This window comes from Chamaea fasciata, unplaced genomic scaffold (assembly GCF_029207755.1).
Source record: "Chamaea fasciata isolate MVZ Bird 193981 ecotype frontalis unplaced genomic scaffold, bChaFas1.0.hap1 SCAF_3, whole genome shotgun sequence".
Taxonomy (NCBI): domain Eukaryota; kingdom Metazoa; phylum Chordata; class Aves; order Passeriformes; family Sylviidae; genus Chamaea; species Chamaea fasciata.
In genome coordinates, this window is record NW_027094088.1 from 31,816,383 (window position 1) to 31,843,575 (window position 27,193).

At 36.6% G+C, this 27,193-nt stretch overlaps 1 protein-coding gene across 2 annotated transcripts in view; it reads left to right on the plus strand.

Annotated features, from left to right (window-relative positions):
• The window catches only part of LRPPRC (leucine rich pentatricopeptide repeat containing), an 87,802-nt gene extending 62,630 nt beyond the window's left edge, over positions 1–25,172 (plus strand). For both annotated transcript variants that reach the window (XM_066178501.1, XM_066178502.1), the window contains exons 27-37: positions 2,205–2,347; positions 2,460–2,544; positions 6,407–6,527; positions 10,226–10,314; positions 13,529–13,733; positions 15,771–15,910; positions 16,073–16,188; positions 18,978–19,052; positions 20,569–20,653; positions 23,230–23,372; positions 24,666–25,172. In XM_066178501.1, the coding sequence (XP_066034598.1) occupies positions 2,205–2,347; positions 2,460–2,544; positions 6,407–6,527; positions 10,226–10,314; positions 13,529–13,733; positions 15,771–15,910; positions 16,073–16,188; positions 18,978–19,052; positions 20,569–20,653; positions 23,230–23,372; positions 24,666–24,722 (1,259 nt within the window). In that variant the 3' untranslated portion in view covers positions 24,723–25,172. The remainder of the gene's footprint in view (positions 1–2,204; positions 2,348–2,459; positions 2,545–6,406; positions 6,528–10,225; positions 10,315–13,528; positions 13,734–15,770; positions 15,911–16,072; positions 16,189–18,977; positions 19,053–20,568; positions 20,654–23,229; positions 23,373–24,665) is intronic.
• Positions 25,173–27,193: the final 2,021 nt, after the last annotated feature.

The window sequence follows — 27,193 nt, forward strand, 5'->3', positions numbered from 1 at the left end:
TTCTGAGGCATCTTGTAGGGGAGGAGAGGTCAGGGGTTTGGATTTTTTTTCCTCTGGAGACCTGAACACTTAGAGTGTGTGTGTATATATATGGATGAATGTAATGCATACACCTACGTAGTACAAGTTTTCCAATCCATGCTATTGTCTGGTGTTATAGTTTGAAAGTTAATTCTGTTTTGGCTTTCCATGTGCTTAGAGAAGAAAACCTGCTCATCTGTTATCTTCATAACTGTTAAAAATCAGGGGTCTCATGTAATTGGATCTGGTTCTGAAAGGTGCATATATTTTTTTAATTTACTTACTTTTCACCAGCTACGACCTACCTTTGCATCATTTATAGCCATGAAACAGTTTTTAAAACTGAAAGTTAATTTCTGTGCTACAGACTTAGTGTAGGATGTATCTGTGAGGTTTGCATTCTTCTTTTCTATGTTTTTAAGTCTATGTTGGCTTTGTTATTCCATGTATTATACTGTATTATAATGGATTAAAATTTTTGAGATTTATTTTAAAGTACTGAAAAAATACATTGTGTTAAGATTGGGTATGGAGCACTAAACAGTAAATTGGGACATAAAGCGTTATGGGATTTCTGTGTACTTCAGTAATGTATGTCTATATATCTGTATATTACTGATCCATTACAGGAATTTGATATATCTGGAAAATTTGCTTTTGAGTTTCAAGTAATTTTAGGCTGTTCTCCATGAATATTTTTGGTTGGGTAGGACTACTGATGCAGGCCCCTTCCCTACTGGACTTAGCTGCAACAGGAAAAGACATGAGTACTTGTGCAAAAAAAACTACCAGAGACCCCATGAGAATTTTGCTGCTTTTCAGTTCCTGAAGCCTTGGAAAGCTTCAAAGAAAACTGTAGCGTTACCTAATTCTGGCTTTACACATACTGGTTCACCATCAAAAATCAAATAGGCCTGAAAATCAATCTTGTCTCAACAGGGAGAGAACCTTCCTATTTCTGCACTCATCCTGTTCACCTTTGGCAGTGACTGAGTATGACAGTGTGCCTGCTAGGAAGAGAATCTAAGAAGATACAATTCATCAAATTCTGTCATGCAAAATCTTCAGTCTTCTTTCAGAAGACAGAACCAATTTCATCTATTCAAAGAAGTGGAAAACATTTGTGGGTTTCTGTCACCATGAAAGACAAAAGCCATGCATAATCCTGCTTTCAACCATTTTAGATTACCTATCAAAACTGCCCCATGCACAACTACAGTAGCACTGTTATTGTGTACCAAAACTTTAACTTCAGTTCTGTTTTAGGCATATAAAAAACAAAGACTACCATCTAGTCCAAGCAGCAATCAAAAAGGTTGAAAGCAAGGTATTTGGTTATCACGGAATAATTTAGACTGGAGAAAATCTCAGGAGTTTAAGCCTAGGCTGTTTCCTGGAACTGGGATAGCTCCAAAGTTAGATCACATCATAGCCTTGTTTAGTAAAGATTTTAGTAAAGATCTGAGTTATCTCCAGCAGTGGAGATCAAAGAGCCTTTCTGAGCAATCTGATCCAGGATTTGGTCATACTCAGATACTCCATTGCTGCAGCTTTCAAACGTCACTTTTCACCCTTTGCCGTGCACTTCTGAGGAGAGACTAATTCTTGAAGAGTCAGCAAAGAATTTAGAAGATTTGCATGTATAGTAGGAGAACTAAACCTGATTTGAGTAAAATGCCAAAGCAGTTTATTGAGAAGGATGTTTCTGCTTTAGAGAGCTCGTTTTGAACAGGGTGTAAATCAATAGTTTCAATCAACCAGTGCTTCACAATTGGTGACTGCAAAGCTAGAAAATGTAAAGGCAGCAGGAAACCACCTGCTGTAGATAGTTAAATGGTAGTTAACTGTTATTTTCATGGAGTCCAGATTTCTATTTATTTGCAGTTATGTACAGTGATGCATATATAAATTTCAATTAACAGTCTAGAACTATAGAACTGATGATCACTTCTGCACTAATTTTGAGCTGATTTCTCATCTGAAAATACAAATAATCCTTGGGGGTTTTTTTCTGGCATCCTCTATGTATTAAAATAGTTTAAAACTTCAAATTGATGATCAGATGAAGCAGAAGTACATTACTAATTGATGAATTATTTTCCAAAGACATCGTTTTGAATCACCTTAGATATGGGTGTATATTCTAAATGTGCTTTTATGTGAAGATTTTAATCTTGTTTCAGAGGGCAACAATGACTGGGGAAAGGCTGAAGCTATCTGGACAAAAATGCAAGAAGAAAATATTGTTCCTCGTGAGAAGACACTAATTTTGCTTGCCAATATATTTGAGAAAAATGGTCAGGTTGTTCCATTTGAGATACCTAAGGTAAGTGGAGTTTAACTTTCCTAGCTAACAACACTTATGAATATATTTCTTCTTACTAAAATAACATTAAAAGAAAGCATTACAGTAATTTATATGTTTGTTTCTTTTAAAGGGTAGGCTTGAAGATAGCAGAAGTGCTGCTGCTGCTGGGAAAGAACAGGAAATACGGATGCTTTGCAAGGGAAATAAAGCAAAAGGTAAACTGAAATCCACTGTGGGTTTTTTCCCCCTTCCAAGTTGATTTTAAGGTTTCAGTTAACTGCAGGGCTCTTCTGTACAAACTTCCCAGTCTCTGCTAAAACCAGAATTAATTTCTGTGTGGATGTTTGCCTTTGTACACAGAAGAGCAGAATGTATGTCAGTGCCATTCCTTTGATTTAGTCTGTGTTTCATCATTGGAAGTCCATTCCTATCCATCTCACCATCCTGAAACAGGGTGACAGAAGAGGAAATGGCTTTACTGGACCTTACAAAGTGGGAAGCAATCCCAGAATCCCAGAACGTGTCAGGTTGGAAGGATGGGTCATCTGGTCCTGCCTTTTGGCTTAGGCAGTCTCATCCTTGAGCACATGGAACAGGATCCATGAATATGTCCAGTGATGAGACTCAGTCATGCTTAGGTGGAACCTTCTGTGCATCAGTTTCTGCCTATTGTCTCTTGTCCTATTGCTCTGCACCACCTGGAAGAGCCTTGGTCCTAATTAGTTAATTTCTAGTATTTTCCAAGGTGCAGAGTGTTTGAATATTCTGGAAATACGTATTTTCTTCATTTGTAGTATAGTAAATAACTAGGTACCTCGCTTGAAAACAGTATAGAAAATAGAATTCAATAGGTTTAAAAATTAATTTTGCTGAATGAGGAAGATTTATAAATGCAAGACACCTAGTAATTTTCTTCTCTAAGTGTAATCAGTATATTTTATGGGTTGGGCGCAGATTTTTAAGCTCTGTGTTTTTAAAAGAAGAATGTCTCAGTCATTCAGACATTAACTTACATTGTTATTGAAATTACAATCTAGAGTTATTCAGTCTAAATATTCAGTTTGTTTAGATTAGGAGTCTAAAGTTGAATCTGGACATTCTGCATACTGGGAGTGCAATATCATGTAATGTATATGAAATAAGGAAAAGTGTATTATGGCAGACATTAGGTTTTCAGGAAATTCTTCATGCTGGCAACTTCTGAATATCATAAGAAAATGAGAAATGCAGAAATATTTTCAATGAAAATCAGACAAAATCAAGGGGATGCACTTCATGACATTTTCACTTGGAAAGTGCCCTGTGTGTTTGGTATCATAAATGATCAAATGGAGAGCAGGAGGAAACTGAATAAATATGCCGTAGACGTTGCAGGGAGACTGGTTTAAAATAAAAATATAAAATATAGTTTCTGTGATGGTATCAGATATTGAACTTAGCAATAAATCACTTCTGCATATTCCTTTATTTAAAGGCGCAGTAATTGAGAGAAGGTGGTCTAGAGCTATTGGGAATGAAGGGGAAAAAATGTTCCAACTACGTTGGAAAACTGTTTCTTCCTGGAAAACTGTTCTCTTGGCCTTAAAAAAAACTAAAAACACTAAGCTGTTGCCTTTTTTTATATAACAGTATCATGTAATTTTGGTGTGAATGTAATAGGGCAGCTCTTTGATGGGAAAAAGATTAACTCAATCTAGTTATGTAACTATTCAATGAACTTACCAAGTCTGACACATTTTGATAATCTGTTCTCCAAAGTGCTTGATTTATGCAAAGTCATATTTTCATCTTTGTCTTGATTCCTCAGTGTGAGAACTTGACTCTAGGGGATCATGTAACACATATCCCAAACAGTCACAATTGCTGAAACAGATTTGGCTGTCTTGAGAACTGAGACTTTCTTGGCAAGTTGTCACTTTTCTAACAAATCTTTCTTCTTGAAATAGCTGGTATAACACAATATGATTTTGAAACCAAGAAATTTCTCTTTTGAATGCTAATATATTTTAATAATTTTAGTTGCCATCTGAAGAAGTAATAAGCTGATAATGCCTGATCAGGCATATGTCTCAATTCAAGAGTGATCTAGGTATACTTCAAGCATGCTTCTTGTAGAGGTGCAAAACGAAGTTAAGAAAAAAATTTGAATAGGATGATCATTCCAAGGTTAGGACTGACATACACAACGAAGTTGATAGAAATATTTTTAATTCTTCATTGAACTAGTCATTACAAAAAAAATTTAAAAATTAAATATAATTTCTCGTAGAAGGAGATCTTACATGTTATGGACTGTGAAAATTGATGGTAACATATGCTTGACATCATGACCACTAGTGGCAAGGTCCATTTCTGTACCCAACTGATGGAAGTAATAATTCAACACAGGGTGAAATCCTAGTTCAGTCTGAAGACAGCAGAGTTTTTGTGGAAGTCTCTAAACATAAGGAAATTTTTGCCTTAAAAAAATGAGAATTCAAACAGAGATTTATGAGCAGAAAGACCAAACCTATCACCAGTCAGCTACATTTTTGTAAATCATTGGTTGCATTTGTAGCAGGTTATACCAGTAAGAGGGGCATTGTTCTCATTGAATGTAGTTGCTGGCCTACTGGTACCTCAGATTTCAGAACAGTGGAAGAAAAACTGTCTTCCCACTGAATTTCCACTTGAACACTGTGAATGCTGGTACAGACAAGAGAGTTCATCACATTGTTTCAGGCCAAACTAACTTCAGACCTCTAAGTAAAAGTGCTGGAGGATTTGGGGACCTTTCTTATGTGGTCCTATTGTTGTTTTGTTGCTCTTTTGGTTGACAGTCACTCTTGTAATATCAGACTCTCATCTCGGACTCTCTTGTATATTTGAAACTCAAATGTACAGAAGTGGATTTAATTTTTACAAAGATACTGTTACCCTTTATCACTGTTTATATATGTATTTAACAATGTTTCAAGCATACAAAGTAGATTATGAATGGCCATGGTAATTCTAATTATTTACTTGGTGTAGGAGTCTGTTTGATGTGAATAATAAATTTTATGCATAGCCATTTCTGTGCCTACATTTCAGGAGGTTTTTGTGTATACTTTCTGGCTGAAGAAATTTAAGATGCAAACTGAAAGGCATAGCAACAGTTTTGATTAAAATTCCATAACACACTGTACTAAGTGCAATTAGTGTGATGCGTCTTATGACATTAAGATTCAAATGAGTCGACTTCATCTTTACTTTCAAAGTGCAAGAAAAAAGCTTAATGCTTAGCTGTGAAATTTGAGGTGATAGTCCAACTATTTCTGATAAGTTTTAAAGGTTATTGTGGCTATGATTTGAATTAGCAAAGGGATTATTTCATGAGTCATTAAAAGGAACGTGCAATCACTGTTTAGATGTAAAAGATCGTTTGTGGTTCTTAACACAACTTTCTAGCATATGTTACAGCGTGGATGGCAGTTCTAGCTGCATGCTTATAGCTGCATAATCTTGTTTCAGAAAAATAAATGACTGAAAACTGTGCTTATCATTTTTTTCCCCCTTTTTGGTAACATCTTTTCATACACTGACAGTTATTGTGAATGCATGAAATAAAACTGTTAATCAGTCAAACAAATGCAGTGTAGTTTACTTGCTAAATATCTGTATATTTGTAAATTGTATGTTTTGTATAAATCTTGTCGTAGCCAAATAATTTGATCTCCCCATATTGGAATCGCCTCCTATATTATTTGTTAAATGCTGTTATGATCATGCACCAGACACTGTAACTGTATACCCCAGAATTAGGTGTTGCTTTAAAAATTGTGAGTCTTCCCCTTCTAACCAGCTACGTTGCTATTGAAGTAGCAGCCACATATAAAGGAAGAGCAGTAGCAAACTTTTTCTCCTATAGAAGTGTGTGTTGATTGTTTGTATAGAGGCAGTTTTGAGCAAGCCGTGATCAGCAGCTCTGGGCTTAAAGATGTAAGCAAAGGATACATAGATTTAAGATGGACCTTTTTCGATGAATAGGTGATTTCTTTCTGTGATCAACGTTATTGCAGTATGACATTTCCTTTTGGCTTTCTTACTCTTTTTCAGAGGCCTACAATATTTTCAGGAAAATGCAGACGGATGAGTCCCATCATCATTGCTGTGACATCCTGATAAAAGCATTGTTAGCCCAGAATTGTCTTGATGAAGCCCTTGACGTGAAACGCATGTAAGGCTTTGCTTTTTTGGGGGGATTTTTATTGGCTCAGAGAGAGGGCTTAAATAATTTCTGGATCATTTGCAGATGAGTCCTTGTATTTTAATGGGAAAACAGGTCATGACTAGTGATTAGGACCTGTGGTAAGAAACACACTAGCATTTCAGAGGGCGATATGCCACATTTTTAAAAAGGTACTGGAGTGACAGTGTGTATTGCTAATAACTCATTTCAAATAACAATCTGAACAAATGTACTTGGCATCAGAGCTGAAAGTCTGCCCTTCTGGCAGTCTGCCTTTTCCTCTTCAGAGCAATATCCAAACAGACAAGATTCCTTCACTTAGCAGCCCGTGAGCCTTCCCCTGAATGCCTGTCCCTGCTGCTGTCTTACCCTGCCCACACTCCCTGGCAGCTGGCTGCCTGCCAAATGCAAAATGGTACGTTTGACTGTGATGCCAGTGGCTAGGAGATGACCATAAACCTCAGATCCAACTCTTACACTTCTGAAATAAATCCAACCTGCTGTCATGAAGTATTAGAAGGAAAGGAATCGAATTAACCTTTAGTGAGTTGTATGGTATGGCACTTGCTTTAGTTATTGCCTGTAACGTGTGTTCTGGTCAGGTTATAGGCTTTAAAGTGTTGGGACTTGTCAACATAGAGTTCAGAAGAACAAAAATTTAGGTTAAAGGATTTTAAGTCTTTCAATTTATTCAACTAAAACAAAACCGGTGGTTGTCATCAAGTGTGCTCACTGAATGAATACAGTGGATTTGAAAGTGCTTGTAGGTGAATTACCTAATGCATAGAGTACTGTAAAAAAACCTAATAGTTTTTAGCACCAACTTAGTTTCTGATGTCCAGGAGCAGTCTGGTGTAAGATGATATTGATTATTTTAATGTTTTCTTTAAAAATGTTTAGGCTGGAGAAGTGACTCTCATTGAAAAAGTGTTTGAATTCTGCACTCAGAAGAACAAATAGTGCTTTTTCAAATAGCTCTCAGCAACTGGCCTTTAATTAATTATTGACATTAATAAGTTATGTTTGTGCCTACAGGATATATGGCTTATATCATGGGAAAACTAAGTCAGTTTATCAAATTGATCTTCTTGTAATGCAAGTAACTGATAAATCTTTGCAAATAGAAGATGAAGGGGAGATGTTTTAGGGAGTACAAAGAACATTGATAACATTTAGGTAGTTTGTTTCAGAGAAGATACTCAAGTATCTAAAGATGTGTTGGAAGGTTCTGCAGAGAAGAAGCTTGAAACATTGTACTGAAGATTTGTACATGGATCTACTGCTTCCCTGCTCTACAGCTCAAACTCGTTTGTGAGGAAGATGCTCAAAGTAGTGCATAATACCAGCAGTAATTTTCAGGTTGGAAGAGAAGAAAGAAGGTGGTGGTTTGTTCCTAGGATTTCAAGGATTCAGAATTGTCACTTAAGATGAGCATTGTAGTACATCAATTTAAAATTCAGGAAAATAATCTGAAAGACTGAAAAGGTCGGAGATGTGTTAAGCCTCTGAAGTTTGAGGTGTTTAGGAGTAAAGTAATAGGATTTTACAAGAGATTTTCTTCTTGGTTCTGGTCAAAGCCAACTATGATCACAACCCTGGTGCTTTTCACAACTCTCCTACTCCATCTCGTAGCAGAGCAATGCCAAATAATAACAATCTGAGAAGCTTCTAACAGCTTACTGTTACATCAAGACAGAAAATGCCTCATGTTGGTCGTGTTTGTAGCATATCTGTGTAGCTTTTTTCCTAGTAACAAAATGATGCTTATATTAAGCATTTTTAAAAGCTTCTAAGTTCCTAAGTAATTCACTGAAATAGAGAAAGTGATTGTGTGTGTGCCTGTGATTGAGGAATAACAAATCTTCGTGTGTAGCACACATTTGTGGATGTTTCAGATTTTTTCCAGTCTCATACTAAAAAGAGATTACTCCTACAAAGCCTAAATGTATGCAGTGGCCTGACGCTTGTGCAGCTTCTAATATTTTCATAAAATACAGGAAACCTAACTTCATTTAGATGCATATTACTCATTTTACTGTTTGAAGCCAAATTTGAAAGGTAAATAATATGTAGATAGTCTTAGCCTGCACATTAGCATAGGCAACAAAGTAACTACTTTTAAAATAATTTTAAATTCATAAAATAAATTTAAAATGTCCAATAATTTCAAAATGTCCCCCTGTTACCAGAACTTCCATGAGAAAGTGACGGGGGAGAAGTAAATAGCACTCCTACACTGCCTTTGAAAGAAACAAACACCAGACATCCCAGAACATTACTGATCTGTTGGTCAACCCAATTGTAGTTGCTTTCACATTCTAGAACTGTTTTGAGGAATATCTACTGCATTTAGTCCAAGAAGTTTTAAATAGAAATTTAGGAGTATTGGAATGATGGATTAGTTCTGTAATAGTAGCTAACATCTATTTAATCACACTAAAGATTGGAAGATTGGAGAAAGTAAATCCTTTGTTATATGTAATTTACAGTCTCATGCATGAATTGTTGACTTAAGGGCTTTGACAGATGGGACAAAGGGAAAAAAAAAGGCGGAACTGAGCAGTGGGTGCTTAGGCAGGGATTAAGGGGATTGGTTGGGAGAGTAAGAAAATCCTGAGTCCAGTGACTGCATTTGTGAGCCTAGGAGGCTGAAAGTGACTGAGAGGATAGTCATATTGTGTGCAATGTGAAGGATTTTCTTGGGATTGAGGAGAACAATTTAGCAATGACCCTGCTTACCTCCCAATCCGCTCAGCCCCTAAGTTCAAGTAGGTAGGCTGCTCAGTTGTTTGCCACAAGACGATCAGTGAGGTTTATCTTGATTGCTGATATGGTAAATGGCAATGCCCCCCTTTGCTCTGTAGAGATTTTGTAATCTAGAAATGAACATTTGTAAAGTTATCCTTATATATTAAAAATGGGGCTTGGCTATATGTCATTTAGGAGCAGGAACATTTTGTAGTATAAGACCGATGTGATTGCTGGTTAGTCTCTCTTAACTAATTTCCAGAGTGTTAGAAAAGCATTAGCAGGGTTACTAAAGTAAAGGCTGTCTTTGCAGTACATACATGAAGTTTTGTATTACAGGAGACAAGGAATTGATAAGCGAAATACCATTTTAATGTGGCTAAGGCAGCAAATGTAGGATGTTCACTTTAAAACCTGTATACATTTAGATGACAGAAATTTGAAAATTAATCAACCAAATGATATGGTGTTAGTTCATAATATGCTTTAGTTTATGTTTAAAATATACAGTGCTGAAAATAAATGTTTCATTTTTATTGCTGAAAGAATAGTTTTATATTTTATAATTATGGTGACTATTGAAAAAAGAAGAAAAAGTATCCAGCTTAGGATACAACAGAACAATGCAGGGCATGCAGTTATTTTAGTCATCTAATATGTCAGCATTCAAGAATCTGAACCGATTGTTTAAAAAAAATCTTGTACTTTGTTTCTTTTGTTGCTCACTTCCAACTTTGTCATCTGTCAGAATGCAAAAAAAAATTATCCTTCTATAACCATTGACAGGATAACACAAAAGCTGTCTTCAGGTCGATATTTTGCAGCAATATTTTTAACATACGAACAGTAGTTTTTATAATTTCACCTTGGTGCTCAACCATTTATTATCGTATCAGAAGCATGTCAGTAATTCCTTTCTAAATGTCTGCTTCTTTTAGTGCTGAGACCCACATCAAGGGCTTCACACTGAACAGTGCTGCCAGCAGCCTCCTCATCATATCGCAAGTTAGGCGGGATTATTTGAAAGGTATGTCACAATGCTTGACCTTTACGTCACATTAATGCCTCTGCAGATTTTTCTTGTAACGCCCTTCGAATACTTGGATAAAGGAGTCCATTTAGCAAATTACCTGCTTATCAAGAGCCTTTTGTGGTAGCTGAGAGACGTAAATTACTGTACATGCATTTATAATACAGCTTGAATATGAATGTACTTGTCATTTGACCACTTAGTCCAGTTTCCATTCCATTTAACACAAGATGGGTTTTCTTAAGATGAATCACAGCTCTTCAGACATGCAAAATTTGTGCTCCAGAACGAGAGAAAGTACAGGCTTTCAAGTGCGTTAAAATTCACAGCACAAGTCATTTTGCTTTGGAAATTAACATACTTTAGAGCATCTGAAACAATTCCCAGCAGTTGTTTCTTGCATATTGTGTTGGTTGTGTGAGATACCAGATGAGTTAAATTGACTGTTAAATGTGCATGATTGTGAACTAAATGATTATAATATTGATTTAAAAACTTAATCAAATACTTTTTAATAGTTCTCAATACCAACCGTAACAAAATAACTCTGTTTGGTTTTCTTTTTAATGTAACGATGATGACAGTGAAGAAAATAGTGTCTGAAGAGGGTACCCAACAAGATGGTGCATAAAGTTTACGGTTGTTTCATTTTAGTTCTCAGCATTGGTTGTTTTGCAGCCTAGAGATCAGCTCCACAGTGTTGCATCTTACTTATTTAGTTGGGCTCTAGAACTCTTGGGAGAGAGGAAAACTCTGCACGCAGGTAGTTGTACATGCAGGGCAATGTGTTTTATCTCCGTGCAAGTCTTGAGTACAGTGTTGATACGTATTTTTGTCAGTACCTTTAGGCATTAAAGCAACTATGTACAAATTCAATGTATTATTTGAGTTGGGTTTATAAGGCCTACCAGAAAATCCATTTTTGATTGTGCCATCATTACGTTTTATTTCATTCCGTCATGCCTACCTGTGCTAATAACCCATACCCATGTAACATCAGCTACATTAAAACACTCAAAATGAGCATTTAGACACATCTTCTCACTTGTACTCCTTATTTCATGTGGCTGATGAACTCGTCTTCTTCCTCATTCAGTCTCCAGTTTCATGTCGTTGGCAGGTGTCATCCACTGAAGTATTTGTGGTGAATGCCATTGCCCCCTTTGCTCTTGGCAGATCTTTTTTTGCAGCTTTCAAGGCCTTCACTTGACTTTCCTGTCTGATTTTATTCTAATGAATCTTCTGTTTTCTTCTCCAATATGCCATGAGTTTTAGCAGTTCTTCCTGAATACTGCACACCAAAATTCCTCCCTTCTTCAGAACATCAGTGATGTTTCTATATCCTGCCTATTGCACTAACTGTAGGGGAACTTTCTAGCTAGCATACTAAATTCTCTGTCACGTCAACTTTCTTCCTTGCTGTACTCTAAAAATCTTACTTTTTGCACAATGCAAAGTTTCTCAAGTCTGTGGAATTACATTACTTTGCACAATTATGTTTTCTTTTATCTTGTGCATTGAACAAGCTTTATCTGACAATTTTATTGAGTAGTCACACTTAATCCTTGTTTCTGTTTTCATTTGAGAGATACTACTTGTCTTTGTCTAGGTGAAGCCTTGAAAATGCAAGCTATGAAGTATTTCAGCCATACTGGTCATTTTCTAAGGCTCACAGATTAACCAAAACATTTTTGGGCATGGTGTTTTTGTAGTCTTTTCTTGACCCATTTTACGTACATCCTGTGATGGCTTTTACTTGTGTAAAACCTGCTTGCTTTACCACTTAGATACCTCTTTTAGTTCATCAGCATTCTTTGCTGTGTAATGTGGTTCAGTTAAAGGGTTTTATGGAGGCCCCTAAGTATAGTCCTAAGAGTTCTGACATCTTCTAGCAAGAACTTGGTAAAGACCAGGTTACTTTAAAGAGTCAGAACTTGAGTTTCATGGTAGGAAATTTGCAGGGTTGATAGAAGAGCATTTTGAAAGATGCATGGTTGGTTTTCACAAGCATACAGTTACCTGCAGAATTATCCATTACGCTACCAGTACCTAACTTCTTGCAGTACTACTGCACATGTGCAGCTTTCAAATCTTTCTCTGGCCATGTTCTTGAGCAGGCTGGCTGTACTCTGTGCTAGAGTACACAGCTAGTTAGGAGACAATTTGAACTTGGCATGTGTTCTGAGAATGCTTTTTCAATGTGCATCTTGCCCCCCCATGTATTGCATCTTTTTTTCCCTAAAAAGAAGAATGTGGGGCAGAAAAAAAATTCCCGTGAAGGAAGGCTAAGCATACAGGATGTTTTTGCTTCCTGTCATGTAAAGAGTAATGCTTGGTTTCTGCAGTACCTGCATATTGAATTGGAATGGCAATGCTGTGGAGTTTCATGTGGGTGTATATTATGCTAGAAGTGTTATCCCTTGGTATTATAATTATCATCTGTGATTAATCCTGCCTATGCTGGTAAGGAATAAGAGATTTTTACCAGAGGGGCATGTCTTTCTGTGTATGTTTGCTCATGGATAATGTCAATTGACAAGAATTCTGCTTGGAGAAACGAGAGTGACTTCATCAGCTGTGGGTTTGGGGAATTTGTGGCAGATAGACAGGAGATTGACCTTGTGTGTTTCTAACATATGTAATTGCTATAATCTTAGGGATATCTGAGGTAAGGGTTGAGTTCTCAGTTTTTGTTCTTGCAAGGAGACTTGTGTCCCATAATTCTATTTAAAAATTAAATTTTGGGAAACAAAGCTTTCATGCACACTTAGAAATCTCAGTATTATACTTCAGCAGTTTCTATAATGAACTACATTTTTAAGCTATATTTATTCTTAAATATACAACGTTTTTGGTTTTTAGTAAAGTAAAATTGCAGTTTGGAGAAGAAAATAGTCAGGACTTCAAAATCATAAGAGAGGATATTTATGACACACCTACTTTCCTTGAGCTGGTTACAAACAATTATTTCAATGTCGAAAGGAGCTTCGTATTATGAGATATTACAGCCTTTCAACCTAAATTATTGTTGAAAGTTTTTTTTTGTATATATATATATTCAAGCTAGAATTCACCGTAGTGATTGCAGGACTTAAAGATTTTTTTTTTTCTGTGCATGTTTTTAGAAGGGTAGGATTAATGATACCAGCAGCGGGGTGCTTTCTGAACTAAAGTCTGATTTCTGTTTCCCTTATTTCTTTACCATTGTTAGATGCCTTGGCTGTTTTAAAAGGAGTGCTTGACAGTGGTGTGTTGCCTACTAGACCAGCAGTTACTGCTCTCATTGAGGCCCTGGCAGAAAAAGGAGATGTAAAGAACCTGCAAGTACTTGAAAACATCCTGGTAGATGTCACAAAATCAGTTGGTTTATCTGTCTCGCTAATATCTAATGCAATTGCATTGGCATATACTAAAAGGTAAGAATTTCTAGGACTATGTATTTAATTCTTTTCTGCAGAGTGCTGGGAAATCTCTTGCATTATCCATTTCATTCTGTTTCCATTTTTACAAAAGCCCAGATGCTAAAATTCTAGTTGAGTATAGTGTGCAGTTCTGTTCTGGTATTGTCTCCCTAACAAATTTGGGGTTGAAAATCTAACGAAATACAGGGATAATAGCTGTGAAGCATTAAGGTCTTCGTTGGTGCTGTAATTTAGCTTTGATAGCTTTGTTCCAATGTGCATGTAAAGTGTTTCCTTGGTGGTACATCAAAAGCTCTATGAAATCTGGAGGCAAAATGGAATTACTTCATCAAACTTAGCACTCAGATTTTTGTGTGTGTGTGTGTTTTTGATTTTGTTGTTTTGTTTTGTTTGGAAACAAAAATCTACTAGCTGGTCCAGCAGTTGCAATGGCACTGTATTTTGAAATATTATTGTCTTTACCTTCAAAATGTGAAAGCCAGATGTGTATCTGTGGAATGACGTCTTTCTGTGGGGTTTTTTTTGGTTTTTGTGGGGGTTTTTTTGTGAGAATTATAAAAGCTTAGCTGATGCCTTACGCCACAGTTTAGTTATCATAATTATCCCCACACTTTCAAGTATCCTGTGATTCAGCTGTTTAATTCAGTATTGTGCTCTGCAGGCATTTCTGGTTTAGTTGATGCATTGGTACTGTGCTGGTTTATCCTTTGTGTAAAGCTGCTTGGGGAAGCACCTGGAGGAGAAAGGGCAAGGTCAGCTTCACAAATACATACTTTGCAGGAACCAGTCTTCAGGAATCCTACATATTCTGTTATTTTATTTCAAACTAGTTTTGTCAGGTGGACTTCCTTGTGCCTGACTTGGCAGGAAAGCTATAGAACTCTGTAGTACAGAAGAGATTCCTGATTGCCTCAGGCATGCCAGGCCCCAGGGAGCAGATCTGAGTGGGCCTGGGCACACAGTTCTAGTGCATGGACTTGTATGTAAATGAAATGCTTCAGATGGGAGAGGCACTTCATTATTTGTGTTATAAACTGCATATTTTCCTATATTTCCATGTCATGAAAGTGTTACAAAGTCAGACTGTGTTCTTAAGATAGAGATTGGTGACAAGAATAAAGAAAAAAATTGCTGTATGCAGGTAGAGCATCAACTTTTCCCATACCAAAACTAACAATGTATGAAAAGACTGAGCAGTGTAAATAATACACACCCTGTATATTCTTAAATACTTTGCAGTCTTTACCTCTATAACTCTGAAAAACAGATTCTTACAGACATTCCCAAGACAATGTTCATTTATTGGTAGAATCATGTTTCTGATTCAGTTTTCAAAGCATTTTTCATAGCTTTCCCACATGCTGCATTTCTGCTTCACCTAAAAGCATTCATTGTGCTCAGTTTTCTTATTCAATTTAATTAGGTGGACTGGTAAGAGATGTTGTAATTTGAACTTTTTAGAATGCTGGAAGTAGAGTTTACACTTTGGTGAATACTTACTGCATTATTTTATTAGCATTTGCTATATTTAAGCCTTAAGATTAAAAACATTTAGATGTAATAGCCAAATGACATTTAGTATTGTCTTTTGCATCCAAAAAGACAGGCATGGGAAAAATCAGGTAAATAATTAATGACATTGCATAAAAATACTTAAGTTGCATGCATTAATTATTCAGATACCCTCTGTTAATGTTTAGATATTGCCTTGTAGATTTGCAGGATGCATTTTCCTAAGGCAGCAAGCTGAACTTTTCTTTCTTAATGTGGAAGAAAGAGTGTCCAAAGTACCTAAACTTTGTACAGGTCCAAAGCCATTATACGTGTTTTTTTAATTGATTTATTCATTCAGTCATAAATTGTTTCACTTTTACAATATCTGAGTGAATAAATTTTTTTAGTCAGTGTTTTTTCATCAACTATTATTGGTAAATACAAGAGTGATGTAGACAACTAAAACTATTGTAGTTGCTTCTTTAGGTTTAGAAATCTTGATTTCAGAAACTGAGCCAGTTCAATCTCTTTTTCTAGCAATGACCTTGATGCTGCTGTGAAATACCTTGAGCCTCTGCTTATCTCTGGTGCACAGAATCCTGATCAGCCTGTCAAAAGTATTTCCTATTTGTTAAGAAAGGTGTCTGAGGAAGGATTAGAACCAGCTTTGGAAAAATGTAAGTTAATTGCAATAATATTTAAATATTCTGACTCGACAGAGTTGTTATGAAAGAGCTGTTACACATAAAACCTGCTCAGTCAGCATAAATCATGCCTGTGAAGTTTACAAAAGCAGCTTTTCAATCAAAGATTTTCCTCATGTACCAATCATTTTGCAGTTGGTGCAATGGCAGAACGACTGGCCAGTCAGTGTGGAATTTACAGACCTGTCACAGATCTTTTTCTTCAGTACATCAGTGCAGACAGAGTGGATGATGCCAGATCGTTGATACAGGTAATGACATAACAAGAGGTACAGAAATGTTTAGAGCTCTTCAAAGGTTAACTGAGAAATTGTCAGAAAGGGCTGTTGTGCCGCACAGGCTGCTGCTGGGATGCATTTGAATTACAGTGTGAGTAGCAGTGCACACTTCAGACTAAACCATGAGTACTGGCAGTAGTAGTGTGTGCCAGTCAGGGGTGTCTTTTGTCTTCCGATAACATGAAGGAAATAAAGGAAATATTTGTATATTGCAAATATATTCTTCCAAGTTCTCTGTTAGATGTCAGTTGTTTCTTGCAAACCATTTCCTTGCAAATTCTCACCTAATTTCTTAAGTGCTGTAAACATAATCTCTTACAGCTGTACAGTTTGCAAAACAGAAGCAGGCAATGATTGTTTGTCATGGACTTGACTTCACTTGGTTGCTATAAAATTGTATATAATGTATTCATGGTTTATTAAGAGCCGAATTTGCTTTCTGTTTGAGTGTCACAGGTGCATTAAAACCCTAATGTTGGTCTCTGGGTCACAGTCTCAGCTGAGTTAGGAATTGAGACAGCTGCATTTGTGCCATTTGTGCAAAGCTAAAGGCAAGCCAAGCAAGAGGTGGGATGAGCTGTGGGTGCTTGAAAACAGGCTCTGTCAGGGGGCTCATCCAAGCAGGTGACAGTCCAGCAGTCAGACTGATGTGTCCATAGGCTCCTGCCTCAAATCAAGACCTCTTATCATCTCCTGATAGTGCATGCTACTCATTTACCAGTTCCTAAGTATTTTAAACCGTTCAAGAAAACGCTCTGCTTCATCCATGGGATATTTTATGATATTCCAAGACGAAACCAACAAAGCTGTTCAGTTACTTCTGCTACAGCGTGAGGTGTATTACTTGCAATTCCCTTACTTTGAGTGCTGCTTTGCCTAACTGGTCATCTGGATATTAAATGAAAAGAAGACTACAGTTTTGCCATAAAACCCTCTTGCTATATAGCTTGGACCATCAAAATGAAAGAAAAAAAAAAATTCTCAAGTTTTTTCACTCTTCCTGATCTGTTGATTGCGCTTTAATTGACATGGAATGAGTAAATGAAATTTGGGTATGTGGGGTTTTTTGTTTGTTTTTGTGAAGATAAGGGGTTTTTTCATTTTTAAGTAAATTCGTGGTACTGCTTAAATTTTCTAGAACATGGAAAAATATGCATATATTCCTGAAACTTTTTCCAACAGCATCCAACTGTTGGAATTAAATTCACGGCTCCATAGCAAACTTGAAATAACATTGTATACATTGTATCTTAATGGACAATTTTAAAATACCTTGTTATAAGTGGATATTTACATGTAAGCTTGAGTTGGAACTTCTGTGTCTAGGAGAAAAATAGGGGGTTTTATGGCTCAGGAAAAACTTTGAGCTGTGTTAAACATTTGTAACTAATATGTGGATCAAGTATTCCACTAATAAGAATCTATTAACTGGAGGATAGCAATAATCACTCCCCACTGTTATATTTTGGAGAGCGAACAACAATCTAAATGAATTATTTTGCTTGTAATCTAAAATATTAGTATATACATGGAGACTTCTTGCTTTCAGAAATGCATCTAAGAGTCTGTTTAAAAGTTTATGAAACAGCAGCAGTGTCTGCTACTGTCTGGAGGGAGCATGCTTTTACTGATGAGAGTCAGAAGGGATTTGATATTGCAGCATGAAAGGGAGGATAACGTGGATAACATTTCTCAAACTAGACTCTTTCCTCTCAAAGCAGTTACTGGCAGTAGGTGAGAATGTCTAGAACTGGTAATAAAATATTCCAAGTTTCTCTCATCAGTGCTTTGCCCCTGTTTAGCACCATAAAGCCACTTCTTGTCTGTTTGCCTGAAGGAATGAACCTTCACACCTTTCCACCTGGACCTTAAAGAGCTTGTAAACTGTATTACTTATATAGAATACTCATCATGGCATAACCCAAAATTTCTTGTTTGCATATGGCTACAATACTGGTTGAATATAGGAAATTCAAGGTATGTGTTTCCATATGGACAGTATTATCTTTTTTCTGTGCATTTTGGTACTGATATGCAGCTGATAAAAAAACCACAGTGTGCATTGTTAAGAGTTTTAATACTGAAATCTTGGAGGATCATACACTAAATATTGTCTTGTATATTTTATTTTGTCCTTGTTTCTAAAGTAAGATAGATTTTTGATTTTTATCTGGTCTGTCTCAAACTTTTTTAAGTTCAACTTCTCTCTCTCAAACCCTGTCTGTTGCAGTTAAAGCCTTTTATAAAATAGAGAGATTGAAATCAGTCCTTTGTATGCATAAGTGTAGGTAATTATACTTTAAAGAGAACTTGCTTTGTACATTTTAATTTTTATAAAGAAATGAGCAGTTATCTCCCTGACACCTTATTAAATGTATAATTAACCTTATGATCCCTAGCTCACTTGTGAATGCTTGGCAGTATAATTGGAGAGGAATAGTGTTTCTCTTTTTCATTCTTTTGCAGTCCTAAACCTCGTTTTTGTGGTATATGGAAGTATTAGTTTAATTCTTTCCCCTATTGTTTTTAACAAACTTTATACCTACCATTTTAAAAATGTTTATCAAAGAGGTGCACGAAATAAACTTGGTTTGTGGTTGGTTTTCTGGTTTTATTGTCAAACGAATATTCAATTATTTACCTTATAAATAGGTAATATATTTGTATATTGTTTTAAGCATCTGTAATTGGAAATTTTCACCTTAGTAATTCTGTCTGTAACCTACTCATGTCTGCTACATTAATCATTTCTTTGTCTTCAGAGGTGGGATGCAATAGTTCAGGAGAAGAGAGCTGTAGGGCGTTTTATGTCTAGATCAGCATCTAAACCTGGACAGGTACAATTTTTTTCTATGTATACAATTTTACATGTTTTAAAATACTATTTCATCAACCTTTCTTAAAGTGTTTTGAACTTCACAGTTGTCAGCTTTATTGGGTTTCCTGGAGAGGGGGGAGGTTAATTTGCGGAGCTGGTTATATTTAAAGAACAGCTTACATTATGGACCATGATGGAAAGGAAGGTGTACTTAATATTTTTCTATTGTTTCAGTTATTTCCTACATTTTCCATGTTACACTGTATATCCTACAAACATTGTGCCTAGAATGTTTTACTGCATAGTATCACAACCTGAAAGTCCTTACTTTACTGGCTGCATTGTACGAATACAAATGCAAGTTAAAAGCTCAACCTCTCTCTGATGATAAAATGCCTCTGTGTTTACATTGAAAGACACATTTCATATTACTTGTTATGGTGGTTTGGAGCATAGTTTGTATGTATCTAGTTGGAGCATCTGTTTGGATTTCTGGCTTTGTGCTCATTCCCTGTAATTTGAAATGCTTTATGGGCTTGCTCTACTCCTGTCCCTCCCTCCTCCTATGGCCCCCTTGAAGTAAACAAAAAACCCCAACAAAAAAATTCCAACACAAACAAAAAAGCCTTAGCACACACTAAAAACATCAAGCACCCCCTATCCCTCAAACCCAACATTGAACAACAACAACCAAAAAACCCCTGAAATATATAGCCAAGCTAAACCGTATGGATTCCTCTTTCATAGAGGAGCAACGTTAGGAGACATCTGGTACACAAAGTAGAATAAATATTTTTTCAAAAGAGCCAAATGCACATTTGTGTTTTGTGGAAATAGCCATTGAATACAAATAGATTTAAAATTCTTCTGTTAAAGTGGTGATGATATATATGATGCGATAAACACTATTATTTAGTGTCTGTAAGAAGGAACTAAAAACGTTGGAAGTTTCCAGCTTATCAAGCTGAAATTTTACTAACACATCAAAATTGGGAGTGTGTGGTAAAGATACTTTTAATTTCAATAAACTGCTTTTAGTTTAAAACCTGAGAATATTTGAAACTGCAATCAGAGGCTGAGGGAAGGAGGTTCCAAATTTAAGCACATTCGTTAGTGATCTGACTCCTTTTAAGCATTGATTATAGCTACCCTTGACCTCTAGGTCACTGAAGGATACTGAGTGTTTTCACTTTTCCTAAATTGGTTGATATCCTGCCACATTCTCATTGATACATTAATTGCCTAAGTGAAAAAAAACCCGAACACTAATGTTTAGGATTCTTGAGTATGGATTTTAGGCCTTTATTACATTAATTGCATTTTGTGCTTCATTTCTTTTACTATTTTATATCTGCAAAATTTTGGGAAGGAAATTATCGTATATACTTTGGGTCACACAATCCATTCTTTGTTTCTAGCACAGTTCATTTCACTTAAAAACATGCAATCGCTATTCTGAATGTGGTGACTTTATTTTGCTCTTTAAGATTTCGAGGTCATGCTCTTTTTGTCTTTTTGTGTATGAAATCTCACAGGCAAAGAGGATTGAGGCGCTTCTAGAACTGATGCCTGAGCATCTCAATGCAGCAGTGGCGTACCGGTACCTCTTGAGATGTTATGGTGAGCAATTCTCCTTGGAACAGTGTTGTAGTAAGAACTCTGGAGACAATTCAAAAAGGGCATGCAAGCCCTTGCTTGCTTTACAGTTTGAGTCTTAAAGAGGTGCACGGGTTATCTGAAGTTTTTCTTGTTTCTGTCTGTTGGGTCTGTATGCTGTCCTGGCTGTTGGGATGGAAGAGCAACCAGCTAACACAAGCTGTGAATCCTTTAGTAAGAAACTTAAAAGTAGAGCCATCATGGAATAAGAAAGAATCCATCCTAACACATGAGGAAAAATGCTATAGAAATGAATGGCTTTTAAAATGAATTTAGCTTTTTTTTCCCCTAAGCATGTAGTAATACTGGTTCCTTTTATGTGTGTGTTTCAAAATCATGAGTGATTTGTTCTATCAGTAATGTGAAATGATCTTATTGTTATTAGTGTAAATTATTTATGCATCTTGTAATGCAGTCAAAGTTAATATTCCAGATGCCTTCATTTGAATTCACATAAGTAGTTGAAGTACTCATCAGTTCTCTCTATAGCTGAAGTCAGAGGTGAACACCTCTAAAAAAGTCAAGTTAAGTATGTTTATTTGCAAGACTCACTCTTGACAATCCAGGGCGTACAACTCCTATGGCAATACGCAATTTTAACCTTGCATCTCTGTGCTGTCGAGTCCTTTGCCTTGTGTACTCTGATACTGTCCTCCAGTTGTATTACAGGGAGTAAAACCTTTTCACACGTGTTACAAGCAAAAAAAGTACAAGGACAGAAGCCCTTGTGCACCAGTCAGTCACAGAGGAGATAAACAGGAATAATTAGGTAAAACACTTCAACGCCATGTCTTGGATTTATGTTTGAAGGAATACAAACTTAGATATTTGAATCAAGTTGTAGAAGTCCTATGATGTGTTATCTAACTTAGAAAATTTGCTTGCTTAGTAACATTGCAAAGAGCAATCACAACCAAAAATTGTTTCTCCCTGTAACAGGTTCAGGTTCACACCAGGGTAAATTTTTAAACATGTTTTTATAAAACAAAAAAATTGCCCTTTTGTCACCAGCAGTGTACTTGCTGCTTTATGCTGTTATTAGTCCTCTGCTGGTTTTACCTCAGTAGAAATTCTGTAAGTGAACTGAGTTTTTCACTATCCTTCCTAACTGCATGATGGTATAGCAGTTTCATAAAGAGATTGCAGAGAATCAATCACTTGCCCTACTGTACCTAAAATCGTGGATAGAGGGTATTTAAACACGTGGAGCTGTCTATCCTCTATGAACGGATGCTTGCTGTACTCTCTTCAGGCAGAGATGTACCTGGCTCTTAGCAGGTTCTAAAGGAGACTTTCAGTACAAGCATGAAGAGTTTTAAAAGCTGTTCCCAGGGTATTCTGTGCAAATATCTTACCTGTATGAGACATGGATCATTTGACTGTTAAAGGGATCATCAGCAAAATACTTAGCACAACTGAAAATAAAAAGGCTTAGATTGTGCTCTAGCCATGAGGGGAAGAAATAAGATCTTTTAAATCAAAGTTGTTGGTTTTTTGGTTTGTTGGGGGGGTTTTTAATTTTTTTTTTTTTTAATTTTGAAGTTAATAAGCTTTCAAACATGATTTCTTGTTTTGGGCCAAAAAATTATTCTCCTAGCAGGTCATTGTTATTTTTAATTAGAAAAGGCTATGAAACATGGCAGAGTATTATTACCATAGTTGGTCACTGTTTCTAATTAACAAAAAAAATGGGCAAATAAAATGATAATTGTTTGTTTTTAGTAAAGATATAGTAGAATATAGATCACAGTTGAAAGAAGTTTTATCATCTGTCAGGCATCCCTGATGCAACAAGTAATATAGGACCTTTATTCCTGTCCTTGTCCTGAGATGAGATCCACTGCCAGGGCTAGCTTTCCTTCAGTCTGGTGAGATGCACCATTCTTTGCTGTATACCTTTTAGAAAAAAGAGGTATGTAAAATCACAATTGTGTGGTCCATTAAATGCAGTCTAAGTATTAGCTCTTCTTGTTGGTGTTTTCCCATAAAAAATCTATTTTAAAGCTGTAGAAAGTTAACGATTTCCATGCTTTCATTAAGCTGTCATTTCATGCAGTTTTTGCAGTAGCCTCCCACATTCAAAAAGGAGCTCAGCCACTTGCTAGATGTGAGTGGGAAGCTTTTTCTCACGAGAAAGGGACACAGGCTATCCATTTCTGCACAAAGCTCTTTTTTTTTTTTTCTTTATGAAGCATTGTTTTTATAGCTCCTATGGTTGTGAAGGTGATGTTTCCAAATGTGAACAAGTAAAACCTGAGACAGCTCCCATACTGCAGGTGTTTGTGTTCTCCCTCCCAGGCAAGAGAATGAATGTAACTGGACATGATGGCTTCCTTGATGTTTACAAGGTGCTAGGAACTGTTGTACTGCTTCTAGGACCCCGGGGACAGCAGTGAAACTGTCAGGGGTCGCTTCAGTTTCATCCCAGTGCTTCTCAAGCAAATGTCTGAGCAGCGGTCGATGGTTAAGCATGAGTGAAAAGGGGTGGAAAGAGAAACAAGTAGCAGCTGAGATTTTTTGGGTTCTGTTTTTTTCCTCAGAATTGGATGGAGATGTTGCTTCTGTAAAGGCTACGTATGAGAAAATAAAAGCGAAGAACATAGAGCTGCACGAGATCTCTTTGAAATCCTTAGCAACTTTCCTGAAGAAAGCAGGAGAGCCTGTCCCTTTCACTGAACCCCCTGTGAGTATTTCCTAATTAAGAAATAGATCTGCAGAGTTGTGTATGTTCAATATTAATAAAACAAATTGCATGAATAGTTACATAGGGACTAGGTCTCTGCCGAGACTGCTCAAAGGAGGTAATGTATGAAGTTCTGGGTGTTGTGGGAGCTGTGGTAATCTTGCATTGGATTTGACTTAGGGAAATAGAACCTCTTGGGGCTTACAGTATTTAAACTACCTCCTTCTTATCAGGCACTCATCTACAGGTGTGCCTTTATCAAATCTCCTTGGGGCATTTATCTGAGCAACTTGAAAGGGCTTGTAGAATGTGTGCTTCAGTAACAATTAATGGCGTCTAATTTTCATTAATGAGTGTTTTGTGTCTAGTCTAAGTGGCTGCGCTAGTAGGATGGAATTTTAGAACTGTAGGAATTGCTTTTCTATTGCAGCTTTGCTTCCAGCTGCCCTGCCAAGATACCTATGCAACTGTGCAAATAGTTGTTACTTGAGGGTGACAACCAGCATGTTATTAAATCTGTGAAGATTGCAAATAGTTTTGTGTCATTCCTTTGACTAATAGTCTACTAGTACCATTTTTACTAGACATATTTTGAAGACATATTTTCTAGTCTCTAAACAAATTTTATTGCTTTTTTTCTCACCACTTTTTATATTCTAAAAAAATCTTCTGTAATTCAGTGAAGGCTGGCTATATACCATTTCTATATATTTCTTCATGATAAATGTGATTTTCTTTTCTAATTTGTAAAGAATTAGAGAAAATTTTGGCACAAAATATTTGGTTTAGACTTTCAATGCCTATGGTGGTTTTTTCCGCAGCTTTACGTAGTTTATAATCTGAATTTTTATTTGGACTGTAAATTTAAAAACAAGAATGTCTATTTCTTACATGTAGCTAGTGAACATAAGAGTGTTTTTTCCAAGTCACTGGGATGATTAGTTTTCTGATATCCCTGTTCAATTTTTATTTAATGCAGCTTGGTCTTTAAAAGCGTTTCAATTTTTTTGACACAATTGCAGATTGAAGTTAAAAAGTATTTTCATTTTAAAAATGAAATTGATTATATTATTGCATTTGGTAATAGAAGCTTCATTATGCATTTTTGGCAAGGTTTTCCTTTTCCTTTTATTCACTCTCTCTGGTATTTCTCCTAATTATACAGACTTCAATACAGATCTACTTTTGCATGACAGAGAATAATAGATTTTGTCAGGACATAAGACTTTGTTCAGAATTAGTAACTTTTCAGTTGAAACAAGGTTGAACTTGTTTATTCCACTCTGTTTATAGGAGACATTCAAGTTCTATGTGGAAAAATGGAACAACAGAAGATTGAAAGCATCATGAACAGACAGTTTTATGATTTAGCTGTTTATGAAATTGTTTAAATACTACATTCAATAAAAACTTTAAAAAGCATGTTATATGTAATTTTTAATTTAAATCTGTGGTTGACATCATTTGCCGTAACTGCAGTTCATAGAAACATTATTAATAGAAATGCTGTTAAAAGTGCTAATGAAATATCAAAGTGCAGCCCACTGAGATACTTCCATTTAGATGTATGATCTGCTATAAACTGAACTGTTTCTTTGTCCCTGTTGATTTGCCAGATATGTGTATATCAAGAAAGTTGCTAGAAGGGTACAGAACTGTAACTGAAGGAGACTGTCTAATCCTTGTTCCTTTGCCTGGTGGCTGTATTTTGGGGTGAAAATATAAGGGTGAAGAACATCATCTTCAGGATTCAGCTGTATCTACACAGAAAATAAACATATTTTTTAAGTTTTCTCTTAATTGTACTTTCTTGTGTTAAGCATCTTTGGAGGGTGTTGGGTATTATACGTAAAGACAAAATACTTCCGCTTTTTACACTAACCTTGTGTGTTATAGTCGTATAGAATGAATACATATATTCATTCTTATAACTGTTAGTCCAGTTAATTTTACAGATGCAAGGACTCCATATCCATGAAAACATGCCCTTTAAACGAAGCAGTGTCTGTTCTTTGTAGGGGTAGCAGTTTTTACTTGCTGGGAGACTGGTGGCTATGCTTTGTGTGAAGGAATGTGGGAGTACGGCTCCTCTGAGACGATGTTTTAGAGCCCAGAGTTGTGTCATCATGAAAATAAGACATGTCTGTAAGTTACAAAGATTAAATATTAAGTAGAAAATACATCCATTATCTCTGTGCATAGTGAAGGAAACTCACAAATGTGCATATTGGTGTTGCAAATAGAACGTGTTGCCTGCTGGGTACTTCAAACAGGTTTAAGAAGATGAAAGATTGTTTCTGTGTATTTCAGCTTTATTTATTAATCTTTACATTTCCAGCCATATCTTAACTTTATCTTTCTTAGGTTTTCCCACATAGGCAAAAATTGTGGTAATAAAAAATTCACATGTATGCACAAGGTTTTGGCAAAATTTTGCAAGACTTGTATGGCCAAAGAAAGAAATTGGGCCTAAATTTTTTTCAAGTTGAACTTCCAATTTAATTAATTATTTTATTAACAAATACACAGAATAAATCCTGCTGTACTTCAAAAATGAGGCTTCACTGATCAGGAAGGACGAGAATGGTAAATTTTGTTTTCCAGGCAAGCTGGGTGAATGCAGGCAGTGCCTGCTTCCTCGGTGGTGTGGTTTTGCAGTGACCTTCATCACTCCACAGGCGTAGACTTGACAACATACGGCAGCTACGTGGCTCGAACCGTCTCGCACCCTTTGTTCCTGGCTTGTCAAGATAAGGCATTAACATTTGAAATTTCATTCATAGCCTAATGGTTTTGTGCCCTACATGAAAGCAAGCCTAGGCAGGACTCAGTTTATTTCATTTCACAAATGGAGATGGTTCTTTTTTTTCTAAAGCTGCAGCTACATTACATGTGTTTCAGTGTAATAGCAGCATAATTGAAGACTGTGTCAACTAGTTGGCAACCCTTTCTCTGGTGCCACAGCTCTTGTTTTTAGAGGTCATCTTGTGAATCTGTTTTACAGCAGTAGCCATGTTCCTGTGACTGGAGTCACAGCTGAGCGTAACTTGAGGAAATAGGCACAGATGCAGCTGGGGCTGAGCTAGCACATGGGTTAAGGAAGAGAGTATTGCTTGAAGCAAATGCCAGGTCATCACAGAGGAAGTTAACAACAGATCTGTGGATCTTAACTCGCTTTTTGACAAGGAGGTGAAGTCTCATGAGGCTGTGGATCAGGTACTGCACCTGTCAGTAGTCTGTGTTGTGATACCAAATGAAGCAGGGGAGCAGCACACAAGGCCACAGCCAGATGCAGCCTGCGTTGCTTGTGCCCATGGTGGGGTCTGACCATGCAGGATAGGTGCTAGTTAACGTCTGTCCTTTTTTCTTCTAGCTGGTTTGCCACTCTGCCAGAACCATGCCCTGTAATTGTTACAGTTACAGAGATAATAAGTACATTTGATAGCCTGTAACTGAAGAGTGTAAAGTGAAATTGTTTTCAGCTCTAAAATTGCCTTTTGAGTGACCTCATGGAAATTTGTGGGCTGAACCAGCCAGCTGCTGGGCCGATTAAACCTCAGTGAGGCACTACAGGAACATGAGACCAAAACAGAACCAGGGTTTCATGGCAACAGTGACAGGGAAATAAGCTGACCATTTGGGATCCCATTGGAATAGCCTGGACTCGTGGAGCCCAGCCCATCTCTGTGGCAGAGATGGAAGGAGATGGTTCAAAGGATGGGCTGCTGTTGTATGATAATACTTTTGATTTCCTGTTCCAGTAAATGTTTCATGTGCAGTTAAGGGATGATTACACAGAGAAGTGCAGTCTCTCCTGTCTT